This window comes from Sporobolomyces salmoneus (assembly GCF_050403485.1).
Source record: "Sporobolomyces salmoneus JCM6883 DNA, S_salmoneus_JCM6883_v1_ctg54, whole genome shotgun sequence".
NCBI classification, from domain to species: Eukaryota; Fungi; Basidiomycota; class Microbotryomycetes; order Sporidiobolales; family Sporidiobolaceae; genus Sporobolomyces; species Sporobolomyces salmoneus.
In genome coordinates this window covers 76,330-88,920 of record NW_027481109.1, presented here as the reverse complement: position 1 = coordinate 88,920, position 12,591 = coordinate 76,330, and the positions used below count along the sequence as shown (strand labels likewise).

Sequence of the window (12,591 nt, the reverse complement as noted above, 5' to 3'; positions counted from 1 at the left end):
CAAAAATCTAATCCTCATCAATCAAATAAGATGAAAAACTTTTCTCGCTTCTCTCTCTCCTCTCTCTCTCTTTCTCCTCACTCACTTGATTCGAAGATGCACTCGAGTGCTACCGCGTTGGCAGCTCTAGCTCTCGTACAAGGCAGTCTAGCAGCTACTCGAGAGTACTGGTCAGTTCTCTCCTCTCCTCTCTCTTTCCCCCGCGCGGGATTTCCCGAACTCCCTTCCTCAAACTCGTTCGGCTCTCTATGACAGGCACAACATCACTTACACTACTTCGAACCCCGATGGAGAATTCGAGAAACCTTACACCGTCGGCACAAATGGAACTTGGCCGTGAGTTTCAACTTTCTTCCTCTCTCCTCTCACTTCTCCGACTAATCTCGCTCTCGTTCGATCGGAGGGGATAGACCACCAATCGTAGAAGTCAACTACAACGACACGCTCATCGTACACGCGATCAACGGCCTCGGATCCGGTCATTCAACTTCGATTCACCACCATGGAATTTTCTTTAACGGCTCTGCTTACTACGATGGAGCGCCTTCAGCAACCGAATGCGGGATCCCTCCTGGCGAAACCCTCTCCTACCACGTTCCGGTAGACAGACAATGGGGAACTTACTGGTACGTTTCTCCTTTCTTCAGCTTCTCCCTACGACGAGCTGAATCCAAGGACGACCTACTAGGTGGCATTCACACACGGGTCCTCATTATCAAGACGGTCTTCGAGCTCCTTTGATCATTCACGCTCAGAAAGAAGCGTACGATTATGATGAGGAATACACGATCATCCTCTCGGATTGGTACCATGCTCGAGCTGAGAAGGAGATCAAGAAGTTCTTGTCAAAGTACAATCCCACTGGTGCCGGCGAGTTCCTCTTCTTTCTCTCCCTTTACTTCTTTCTTCGCAAGAAAGAATCGCTTTTTCTCTCTTTTCCCTTTTACTGACTCAACCTTGTGATCGAATAGAACCTGTACCGGATTCGTTGTTGATCTACGCCGCACAAGGATCTCAATACCTACCTTCGAACGAAAACGTTGCTTTCAATGAAAACCTTTCGATTCCTTTCGAAGCGGGTAAAACTTATCGTTTACGAGTCATCAAGTCAGTTCTTATCCTCCCTCTCTCTCCCTCTTATCGGCTCGTACTAACCTCTCTCGTTTGACGAGACAGTACTGGAATCTTCTCGATGAACAATTTTTGGATTGATGGTCACGAAATGCGAATTATCGAAGCTGATGGAGTGAGTTTCTCCTCCCCCTTCCTCTCTCTTCTGCGAGGGCTAACTCGACCCGTGAATGTTATGTAGACGGATATCGAAGAGTTCCCGGTCGATTACCTCACCCTCGCCGTCGCTCAACGTTATTCGGTACTTGTTACGGCGAAAAACGAATCAAACTCGAATTACCTCATTCATGCGAATTTCGATACGAGAATGTTTGATACCGTTCCAGATGATCTCGTCGTCAGTGCGTCTCACTCTTCTCTCTCTCCTGTTCTCGAGAGGAGCAGAGCTGACGACGTTTCTTCCGAAATAGATTACACTTCCACAATTTCTTACGGTTCGAATCTTCCACTGGCTCCCTCCGAAACTCGTCCCTTCCCTATGAACCCCAACCCCGACTACCTCATGGTCCCTCTCATCGTCGAACCACAATTCGTTCCCGATCGCCAAATCGAACTGGACGTTTATTTCGACGTTTTCGACGACGGAACGAACCGAGCCGCAATGTTAGATAACGTTACTTGGGTACCTCCTAAAACTCCTTCGTTGATGACCATGTTGAGTATGGGACAAGAAGCAATGACGGAGAGTGTTTATGGACCTCAAACGGCTCCGATCGTGTTGGAAAAGAACGAGGTGATCGATTTGTTGGTGATTAATTTCGATGGGAATGGTCATCCGTTTCATTTACATGGTCACAAGTTTCAAATCACTCGCTGTAAGCTCCCTCTTCCTGCTTACCTCTTCCTCGTCGTCGGAACGAAAGCTGATTGATTCGATTTTTGGACAAATTAGTCGCGGTAGATGTCACTTCGGATGATCCGGCTCTCAACCCTCCTTACACTTACGATAACCCGAATCCGATGACGAGGGATACCGTCGTCGTTCCTCCTGGTGGAGCGGTCAATATCGCTTTTCGAGCGGATAATCCTGGTGCTTGGTTGTTGTGAGTTCTTCTCTCTCTTGCTCTCGAGAGCTCAGTCCGCCGCTGACATCGTTCTCGCGAGTAGCCACTGTCACAGTAAGTGCCCTCTCTCTCTCGCGGGCGAAATCGTGAACTGACTCTTCTTTCGCTCTTTCATTCTCCCAGTTCAATGGCATATGGAAGCTGGAGTGAGTTCCTTCCCTCCCTCTCTCGACGACGCTCAAGCTGATCCTCTCCTCGACGATACCTCTAGCTCGCCGTCGTCTTCATGGAAGATCCTCTCGGAGCTCAACAAACTCTAACTCTTCCTCAACGAATCGTCGATCAATGCAACATGCAAGGAATCAATCCTTACGGCGTTCGTGTCTCCCTTCTCTCACTCCTCTCTCAGTCGCTGACTCGTCGATTCGATTGCGAGAACAGAACGCCGCTGGGAAATTGAGTTTGACGGATCTTCGAGGAGCTCCTGATGGACCTCGAGATCAGGCTCATATTACCGGTTGGCAAGTCGACTCTCCACCTTCTTCATCCTCTATTTCCTCCTCCTCCTCCTCGAAAACCTCGAAAGCCTTGAAAGCTTCAAAAACTTCGAAAGCTCGAAAGAGTTCAAAAGCTCCCACTTCCACTGCCTCAGTTCCTCGTTCTTCTTCCGATCTAGTAAACGATCAGACCGTTACCGTTCGAAAGTACAAACGATCTGACGGTTCATCTAGAGATGAGGAAAACAGGACTAGGAAAGCGAAAGGAGCGTTGGCGGGTTGCGTTATCACCGCCGTTTTGGGAATGTTGACGGTCGTTTGGGTACGTTTCTCTCTTCTCTCTCCCTCCCTCTCCCGTTGTCGTCGTCGTTAGTCGACCGAGAGAGCTGACGAGTGTGTGATGATGTCGACAGTATGCGGTAGGAGGACAACTCGATATCGAAGAATTGGAACGAGAAGTTCAGCGTAAACTCGACGAGAAAGATAAAGCTGGAGGTGGACTCTTGAAGAGAGGGTTCAACCTCTTGACGGGGAAAGGTAAACGTGTTGAACTATAGAGTAAAAGGGTCGTGGTATGTATCGATTAGAAAACGAAAAGTACAAAAGGTAAAGTTCTCTCGAGAACAGAAGAAGGGTTGTTTCGTGTAGATGGTGTTCTTGGTTTACTGTATAGCCTAGAAAGAAATCGAAGGATTGATTCAGTACCTACTCGGAGTTGAGAGTGATCCGTTCGTTCGAGTCTTTGTCGTCGTTCGATTCTCAGATTTTGACTTTGCGAGAAGCTCAATTTCGGCGTTCTTGCTTCCCCTCAGAGCTCTTCATCAGTCGATAGCGAGGTCTCCATCAGATGCATGAAAGGGCACGCGAAGAGCAGGATATTGGAGCTCTTCCGACCAAGCTTCCGCCGAAAGATTTTCGAAAGACGTCGTTCGATCCGCATTGACCTCACTTTCTCTCGCTCTCTTCACTTCTCCCTTCCTCTCTCCCATAGACACGAGAGGAGATGGGTCAACTCGTCGACTCTCCCTCACCGTCGACCGACTCTTCCAGCCCACTCGATTCTACATCTACATCTTTACTCGCCTCTCTCCAACCTCAACCGTTCCAATGCCTCGTCTCGACCCTCACGATCTCTGCTCCAATACCTCAATGGACGATCCCAATGGCGATTCCGATCACAGTACCTCGATCTATTCAAAAGAAATTGCAGAAAGGGAATGAAAGTGCTGTGCCGAAGGAGATCGTTCGAGCGGTCAATTTGGAAGTGAAAGCGGGGGAAGTACTCGCTATGTGAGTCTACTCATGATCTCTGTAGCGCAGGGAGTGAGAGAGGAGGCTGATCATCGATTCGATTTGGGTTTCTCTTTTGTTCGGCTCAGAATCGGTGGGAGTGGGTCGGGTAAAAGTCAGTACCCTGCGACTTTGACTTTGACACGTTAACAATGAGCTAACGATCCGAAAAAGTACAGCTACACTGTTGAACGCAATCGCCGATCGAGCTGGGAATTTGGATCTTTCGAATGGATCTATCTCTTACTCTCCTCTCAGCTCTACCTCCTCTTCCCCTTCCTCGACACCAGCATCCTTTAAAGCGAAGAAAGTCATCGGCTATGTACGACAGGACGACGATTTACTCCCCTTCCTCACCGTTCGCGAAACTCTCACTTTTTCCGCCGCCCTTCGACTTCCACGTTCAGTTTCCCCAGAAACTCGTACCCAAATCGTTGAACAAACAATCACGGAGCTAGGACTCGCCGACGCAGCGGATGTTATTGTCGGAGGAGCTGGTCGTAAAGGAATTTCCGGAGGCGAGAAACGACGACTCTCGATCGGTTGCGTACTTGTTACGCTACCGAGTATACTCGTACTCGATGAACCTACTTCTGGCCTCGACTCTTTCACGGCTTATCATCTCCTTGGCACTTTGAGTCGACTCGCGAAGAGAGGTCGCTGTGTCGTTCTCAGTATCCATCAACCTCGTTCCGATGCGTTCCCTCTATTCGATAAGATCACGTTGCTGTCGAAAGGTTCGGTCGTTTATTCGGGATTGAGATCGGATTTATTGCCGCATTTCGAAGGACTTGGATTGTCGCCTCCGAAACGAACGAATCCGCTTGACTTCGTCATCGACGTTAGTTCGATCGATAATAGGGACGACGAGGCGGAAAGGGAGAGTCAGGAAAGAGTTGGGAAATTAGTATTGGCGTGGAGGGAGCATGAAAGGAAAACCGGTCAATCGTCAATCTGGAATCCTTCTCCCTCTTCAACCTCCTCGTCTTCTTCGTCGTCTTCACCCGGAACAACCTCGCCCGTACACGGAGACGCCGAGAAAGGGACCAAACGGATATCAAGTGGAACGAGTGGGAAAATTCAGTTCGAAGGGAAAGATAGCAAACGAGCGAATGGGTTACAACAAACGATTCTTCTCACGAAGCGGAACTTGCTCAATGCTTCGAGGAATTACGGAATGAACGTCGGATTGTTCTTGCAAGCTGTCATGTGAGTCGTGCTCTGTCTTCCAGCCCGCTCTCGGCGCTAAACCTTTGTACCTCTTCACAGAATCGGAGTTGGGATCGGACTTTGTTTCTTACGGTTACCGGAAACTCCTAGCGGTATTCAATCTCTCAAGACTGTGCGTATTGTGACGAGTAAAATCTATTCGAGTACCGTACTCACGATTGTTCGCACGAAAATAGGTCGTTTATTTCTTCGCTCCTGGATTCTTCTACCTCTCGATCGTTATCGCCGTCTTCAATCTCTGTCAAGAACTCGTCATCTTTGATCGAGAGCAGGACGATAACCTCTACGGGTGAGTCTCAAAAACCGTTTCCCCCCTTTCGAGCTCAAAGCTCACTTCTCTTCTCTCGAACAGGACGGTCCCTTGGGTGATCGCTCTCATTCTCGGCAACTTGCCTGCGAACGTCATTTTCCCGAGTCTGTTCGCCGTCATCCTCTATTTCATGGCTGGACTTTGGGAGGAGCATCTCGCGCGAAACGTTCTCTCCTGGATCGCTTGCGTGAGTCCCATCCGCCGCTCATTCCCTACGATAGGCGATGCTGATCTGACTCGTCTTTCGTCTCGATAGGCAATCATGCTACAACAATCGAGTTGGAGTTACGCCCTCCTCGCCGCTTCGATCAATCGTTCCTTCGCCTCTGCTTCTCTCCTAGCAAATGGTTTCTCGATCCTCTTCGTCCTCTCTTCCGGTTATATTATTACCGATCTCGGTGTATGGATAAGCTGGTCTCGCTGGCTCTCTCCCTATTTCTACAGTACGTCCATCCTTGTCTCTTTTCTCTTTCTCGAGCTCCGGCGAGTTGACGCCCGAATTGAACAGGTTTCAACTGGCAAATTCGCTTACAATTCTCCGGTCGACAATTCGCTTGCGACGGAGTGACCGGTCCTGCGCTGAATCAATGCGTTGGTCGAAACGTTCTAACGGGAATGAGACTGAACCTCAACACGCCTCTTTACGTTTTTCCTCTCGGTTTACTCGGATTCATCATCGTCACCTACGTATGGGCAACTCTACAACTCGCGTACTTCAAACCGGGAGGTGTCAAACATGCTGCTCAAGTCGCTCCGAAAGAACGAAATTCGAACGGGGAGGAGAAGGGAGAAAAGGCGAAAGGAGGAATGGACAAGACGGCTCAACTTGCTTCGAGGAAAGAATCAGTCGATGTGATTGTCGACGATCTTCAACTCGTAGTCAGTAAGAGGAACCTCGCTCGAAAAGGGGAGAAGGAGGAGAAAGTCATCTTGGAGAAAGTCAATGCGAGGTTTCCGGCTGGACAAGTCAGCGTCATCATGGGACCTTCTGGGGTGAGTCTCGTATCGGTCCAACTTTGTTCAGATCGTCGGAAGTTGACCACAGCGAGCGTCGCAGGCGGGAAAATCATCACTTTTGCAAATGCTCGCTGGGCGACTCAGTTCGGGCGCGATGTCAGATTTCTCTTCAACTGGTACGATCAAACTCAACGGGAAGGAATATGACTCGTCATTGGCTTCTCTCGTCGCTTTCGTCGAACAGGTGAGCTTTCTTCTCAAAATTCGATACTCGACCTTTCACTGACTCTCTCGCCTCGCTACAGGAGGACACACATCACCTTCCTGCGCTCACCGTCCGCGAAACTCTTCGCTACGCCGCTCGACTCCGACTCAAGAACTCTTCCTCAGCTCAATGCGATTCCCGAGCCGAAGAAGTTCTTCGAATGCTCGGACTGAAAGACTGTGCCGACAACATGGTCGGAGGAGAACTCGTCAAAGGAATCTCCGGCGGTGAAAAACGTCGACTCTCTCTCGCCGTGCAACTTCTCTCGGATCCACCCGTTCTCCTCGCAGATGAACCTCTATCCGGTCTAGACGCGTTCGTTGCTCGAAACGTTATGCAAACTCTCAAGGATCTCGCGACTTCGGGAAGGACCGTCATTGTCTCGGTTCATCAACCTCGTTCGGATATTTGGCAAATGTTTGATAATGTTCTCTTGTTGGTCAAGGGAGGGAAATCGGCTTACTCGGGACCGACGAGTGGGATTCTCGAAGCTTTCGAAGATGCTGGAGAAACTTGTCCCGTGAACTTCAAGTGAGTTTCTCAGCGCTCTTTTCCTTTCGAGCTGCCTTGACCCTTGTTGCTCCCTCTCTAGTCCGGCCGATTTCATCCTCGACGTCGTTTCGGTCGATCACCGCTCTCCCGAAGCTGAAGTCGAGTCATCGAAGCGAGTCGAGAAGATCTTGACGCATTGGTCAAAGACGGAGAATGAAACGACTCGAGCAATCGAAAGAACATCAACTCCGTCGAAATCGGCCAAACTACAAAACACTTCATTTTTGCGAGCGTTCCCTGTCGTTCTCGGTCGCAGCTTTAAGTGAGCACACCTCTGTCTCTCATGACCGAATCGGAACTGACCGCTTCTCGACTTGGTAGGAATCTCCGTCGACAACAAGATATCTTCGTCGCTCGAATCGCGAACCCTCCATTCATGGCTCTCCTCTTCTGGCTCTTCTTCGGTCGATTGAGTTACGGTCCTTCTTCGGCACAAGATCGAGTCGGTCTATTGCAAGAAACGACGGCTTTACCGTTTGTCGGTGAGTCCCGATTCCCTTCAGTCGTTTATTGAAGCGCTTGACTGTAACGGGCTTCGAACGCACAGGCATGCTCTCGTGTATCGCAATTTTCCCTTTCGAGCGAGATCTTCATTTTCACGGCGAGTCACTCCCGAGATGATTCCCTTGGTTTCCGATCGACGCTAACCTATGCTTCCGCCTCGATAGAACACAAGAGTAGCGCTCGTCACTCTGTCCTCACTTTCCTACTCGCCTACACCGTGCAAGAAACAATTGTCTCGATCATCTCTTCTTTCGTGAGTTTACTTCCTTCTCCGCTCATCCTCAAAGTGGGCTCGAACTGACGCTAGCTCGATCACTCTAGCTCTTCTCGGTCATCTTCATCTGGGGCATGAACATGCAATCGTCGGCTCGAATCTTTATCGAATTCTGGTTCTCTTCCTACGCCTTGATTTCGTTCGGCGAATCGATCGGAATCATGTTTTGCGCGTATTTTTCGAACGGAGGACTCGCTGTATCGCTCGTCTCGGCGGGGATCACGTTACTCGCTCAGTTGAATGGAGTCATCTCGGCGAGTTTGATGGATTGGTTAAAAGTGATCGGTTGGGTGAGTCGATCTCTTCTATAGCCCCCTCTAAAATGATTGAGCTAATGTGGAGTCTTGACTCGATCAGATTGCTCCAATGAAACCTCAAGCTTGGCTCGTCGCTATCAACGAATTCGTTGGCCTCTCGTTCGAATGCGATCAAGCTTCAATCGAATCTGGTCGCTGTATCGCGACGACCGGAGAACAGATCCTCGACGTTTTCAGCATTCCTTACAACGGATCAGGTACGCCTCTCGATCTCTCCATCTCTTTGTTTGAGAAACCGAACTGATCGATTTGTCGGGAGCAACAGGCAAATTCCTCGGAATCTTGATCGCGTTGATCGTTATTTGGCGCATATTCGCATGGATCGCACTTAGGTTACGTATAGCTTATCTGTAGGATTGTTTCCTCTTCTTCTTTTCGTCATTGTTGTTCCTGTTATCATCGCATCATGTTTCGTTTTCTTCTCTCGAATCGACGGCGAATGAGGACCAAAAACAGAGAAAAGGTTACAACGACAAATTGAGACCACTACAGACAACAACGATCACCTCCTCCTTCCCCAGCTTTCTCTCGTTTCTCTCTCCCTTTCGCCTCTTCTCTCCCTTCTTTCTCCCCATCCAGCGTTCGCCCGTTCCTTCCTCGTTTCCCTCACTTCCTCGCGGTTGAACATTCCATATCCGCCTTCTTGCGCTCCAAACTCGCTTCTTGGCGTCGAGGCGACACTCGAGGCTGAGGACCAGAGAGCAGCTTTTCGTTTCGCAGCGAGGAGAGCCGCGGTTCGAGCTCTTTCGGAAGAGACTCGTTGAGCTGCCTCGGATTGAGGGTCTTTCGACGTTGAAGAGACCGACTGGGATGAAGTAGAGCGTGGAGGAGGAGGCGGAGGTGGTGGAAGAAGATCCCCTCTCCTTCTTCGTTCCCCCAGAAGTTTCGTTACGACGGGCTCTAAATCGTCTTCCCTTCGACCCCGTTCACTCCTGGGTGTTTCCGAGTAACGAGAGGATGACGAAGTTGGCTCGAGGTAGCGATCACGAGAAGAGGGTTGACGACGAGCCGAGAGGGAATCGAGGTTTCCGGATTTGACGTCTTCTCGACGTTTGAGGTAAGAATTCATCAAGGCGAGTGGATCGACTAGTCGTTTCGTTTCGTTATCTCGGTATCTGTCCAGCGATCTTCAGGGTCAGAGAGAACGAGTAGAGACGGTTTCAGCGAGCGACTCACGCTCTCTCGAGAGTCGCTTCTTCCCCTTCCTTTCGTTCTCGTTCAGTCTTTCCATCTTCACTAGCGTACCATCCCTTCGGTTCGCCTTCTCCTTTCTTCGCCAGGTAGACCTTCGTCAATGCGTCGATTTCGGATTCTTTCGCGGATTTCGAAGAGACTTTTTCGATTCTCTTTTCGAGGGTTGCGTTCGACGGTCCAGCTCCGTCCTGATCGAGATTGATAAGTATGAGTCAGCGCAATACACAGGGGGAAAAGAGCAAGAGCAAGCTCACATTCGCTTCGAGATGAGCCCAAAAGTTCAAATGACCTCCGCTCATGATTCTCTCGTCCTTCTCCCTGTCCCTTTCTCTGGCTTTCCCCTTATCCGTATCTCTCCTCGTCTCGTGTTCTCTGTCGCCATCTTCTCTCCTCTTCCCCTTCAATTGTCTCTCCAATTCCTTCTCCCCCTCCCCATCGCCCTCCCTGTCCCTCTTCTTCCTCTTCGTCTTCTGCAATTCCTTCATTCGATCTAACCTCGCTTCCGAATCAGCCAACATCGTCCTCTGTTGTTGTTCATCGTCCTGAGCCGCCGCGAGTGCTTCGTCTCGTTTGACTCGAGCAATGTTCTCCTGCGAATAAACGTGCCATGATTTATGCTGGAGGAGCTTGATAGGCATCCTTGGAGAGAGTGTTTGGCCGGGCTTGGAGTGAGTCGAGGAGGAGAGAAGAGCGAAGTTGATCTCATTCGACTCTTTCCTCCCGGTCCATCACTCTGATTCGACTCTCGCTCACCTAGGCCAGCTCAGTACACACTTACGAACCTCAAGAAAGCGCTAGAGATGTCCTGGTCGCATTCTCTCCGCTCCCCCTCCCCCTCCTCGGCTTCGCCTCCTCCATCTCCTTCAACGAACAATATTCCTTCGCTTTGGGGATCTGAAGACGATAGAAGTGATCCGATCGATATTGGAACTGTCTGGGAACCAGCGATCAAGTTTACCGAGACACCGTTTACAATCGCGAAAAGGAATGGAGTTAGACAGAGTTCGACGGGTTCAGGGGTGGGTAAGAACGCTCAAAAAGTACGTATGAAAACCTTCGACTCAGTCGAGTGGGCGAACGAGGCAGAGTAGAAGACTGAGCGTCGTGTTTCGTCAGGGTTCGACTTCTTTCGCTCGACCTCGACCTGCTCCAGTTCCTGCTTCGAAACCAACTCCTACGGCTCAGACTGGAGCCAAGGAGACTGAGGGGACTACTACGAAACGAATGAAAGTCGAACGAGTTGTCAAACCGACAAAGACAGTCGAAAAACTTGAATCAAAATTCTTTGCGAAACGACCTTCGAAAACTGTCGCTCCTCCGCCAAAATTCGGTGGCGATGTCTTTCACGATCCGACAACCCCTACGCTGGCTTCTGTCTCTGCTGCTTTTGAGAAATCTCGCGTAGATTCGTCTTCTGCTCAAACTCGCTTGCCTTCGACAAGACCTGTTCCGAACGTCATTCGAAAATCAACGCCTTCTGCGACTGCTCGGGAGCTCAACTTGCCGAAGAAGAGAAAGTCAGAGAAAGTCAAAGCGATCATCGAAGAAGCGGAGGAAGAGGAAGAGTCCGAATCGCTCTCGAATCAAGGTAAAGTATTCACATCGATCCCGGTTGAGCTCGTCGCTGACAGCTCGTGTATGCTCGTCTAGTTGTATCACCTTCCGTACCAGTCACCGCCTCGTCGTCGTCTCTTCCTCCTTCGTCTCCTCCTCCCGCTTTCCAGTTCTACGCCGATTCGCAAGGTTCACAAATTACCGCCGATTCTTCACCACCACCTCCTCACACGGTCGAGCCGGTTCCCAAACGCGGTGATACCATTCCGACTCCTGCTCCAGCTCCTGCAGCCAAATTTCACTCAGGAGTCGCGAATGAGTTCCTTCCGAAAAATCCTCCTCGAGTTCAACAGATCGACGTTATTCGTCCTACGCCTCGTCGACCTACGTCAAACGCTCCTACTCTTACTTTTCAGAACAACACTGCTCATGCTGCTTCCGTCGTTCCCGCTCTGTCGATTTCAGAATCTACCGCTCTCGATCTCGAACGACAACGACTTCCTTCCCCGTTCCTCTCCGCTTCGAATTCGGAACAGGCTCGTGAAGAGAATCAAAAGAAAGAATCCCACGCTGCTCAGACAACGACTTCACTCTCGACTCGCGCCAAACTCGAGAAATTCCGTAATCCAAAAGCTCAACCTCGCCAACTTCCGTCTACCCCTTCCGCTCCCGTTCTCCCTTCCTTGCCGAAACCTCTCTATGAGCCTCAACCGACTCTTCCGTCGCCTGTCCTAGCTCAACCAGTCAATCATCCGCGTCATTTCAGTCATCGTACCTTCCCTTCGCCCTCCGCCCGAATCTCGCCTTTCAAAGCCGCTCCACTGGCTCCTCCTCCCTTCACTCCCCCTCCCTTCCCTCGACAATCCTCTCAATCCTTCGCTTCAACCTCGAAGTTCGTCCTCCCGGGATTCGCTCCTTCCGTTCAGAAGAAACAAAGAATGAATTTCTTACCCCTCGAATCGATCGAATCGTTTCAGAAACGAAAAGGGATCACTTGCGGTAGCAACTTCGGAGCTCCGCAAGAAGACGAAGACGAAGGAGCAGGTGAGGGAGAGGAGGAAGTAATCGCGACTCCTAGTCCTTCAATGAGAGGGAAACGAAATCGATTCTCGATTGAAGAAGCTGGAGAAGGAGGAACAGACAAACGACCGCGCCTTATCTCGTCGGCAGATGGAGGAAGTTCGAACGTGTTTGGTTCAAGTCTAGACGATCTCTCTCCGTCGAATCCGAATTCGAAACTCGAGAAAGTGGTCCTTTCTCCCTCATTACGATCTTTCAAACCCCAATCGACAAGTCGAGGTGCGAGTGGAAGAGGTAGGGTGCGCGGAAATCAAGGTCGAGGAGGACGCGGCAGGAAAGCAGGGATCACCTCGAGTGCGGGAAATCGAGGGATCGAAAGCTGTGGAGCTGAGATCGAAGATGAAGAGAGTCAAGAGGAAAGGTTGAGGCGGTTGTATAGGAGCCTCGACTGAGAGTGGGCAAGGAAAGGATTGCTGGTTCGAGCTTTGTTTC

The 12,591-nt window shown here is 50.3% G+C and overlaps 4 protein-coding genes across 4 annotated transcripts; 3 read left to right on the top strand and 1 right to left on the bottom strand.

The window, feature by feature from the left end:
- Positions 1 to 96: 96 nt before the first annotated feature.
- Positions 97 to 3,189, top strand: JCM6883_007107 (uncharacterized protein; the record flags this gene model as incomplete). Its single annotated transcript, XM_076634228.1, has 14 exons — positions 97 to 170; positions 256 to 336; positions 411 to 626; positions 689 to 870; positions 972 to 1,107; positions 1,177 to 1,246; positions 1,313 to 1,472; positions 1,542 to 1,946; positions 2,024 to 2,174; positions 2,239 to 2,249; positions 2,319 to 2,341; positions 2,407 to 2,511; positions 2,577 to 2,954; positions 3,046 to 3,189. The coding sequence occupies 14 exons, from the start codon at positions 97 to 99 to the stop codon at positions 3,187 to 3,189; spliced, it is 2,136 nt and encodes a 711-aa protein (XP_076485814.1).
- A 446-nt stretch (positions 3,190 to 3,635) lies between these two features.
- On the top strand, positions 3,636 to 8,685 carry JCM6883_007106 (uncharacterized protein; the record flags this gene model as incomplete). The annotated part of the gene is made up of 17 exons (XM_076634227.1): positions 3,636 to 3,922; positions 4,012 to 4,037; positions 4,102 to 5,131; positions 5,192 to 5,264; positions 5,329 to 5,441; positions 5,505 to 5,649; positions 5,719 to 5,905; positions 5,971 to 6,455; positions 6,520 to 6,663; positions 6,725 to 7,215; positions 7,277 to 7,498; positions 7,558 to 7,718; positions 7,784 to 7,837; positions 7,905 to 7,993; positions 8,062 to 8,304; positions 8,372 to 8,528; positions 8,597 to 8,685. The coding sequence occupies 17 exons, from the start codon at positions 3,636 to 3,638 to the stop codon at positions 8,683 to 8,685; spliced, it is 3,996 nt and encodes a 1,331-aa protein (XP_076485813.1).
- A 148-nt stretch (positions 8,686 to 8,833) lies between these two features.
- Positions 8,834 to 10,163, bottom strand: JCM6883_007105 (uncharacterized protein; the record flags this gene model as incomplete). The annotated part of the gene is made up of 3 exons (XM_076634226.1): positions 8,834 to 9,446; positions 9,508 to 9,713; positions 9,780 to 10,163. 3 exons carry the CDS (start codon positions 10,161 to 10,163, stop codon positions 8,834 to 8,836), a joined length of 1,203 nt encoding a protein of 400 aa, XP_076485812.1.
- Positions 10,164 to 10,325: 162 nt separating this feature from the next.
- On the top strand, positions 10,326 to 12,551 carry JCM6883_007104 (uncharacterized protein; the record flags this gene model as incomplete). The annotated part of the gene is made up of 3 exons (XM_076634225.1): positions 10,326 to 10,565; positions 10,642 to 11,113; positions 11,176 to 12,551. 3 exons carry the CDS (start codon positions 10,326 to 10,328, stop codon positions 12,549 to 12,551), a joined length of 2,088 nt encoding a protein of 695 aa, XP_076485811.1.
- Positions 12,552 to 12,591: the final 40 nt, after the last annotated feature.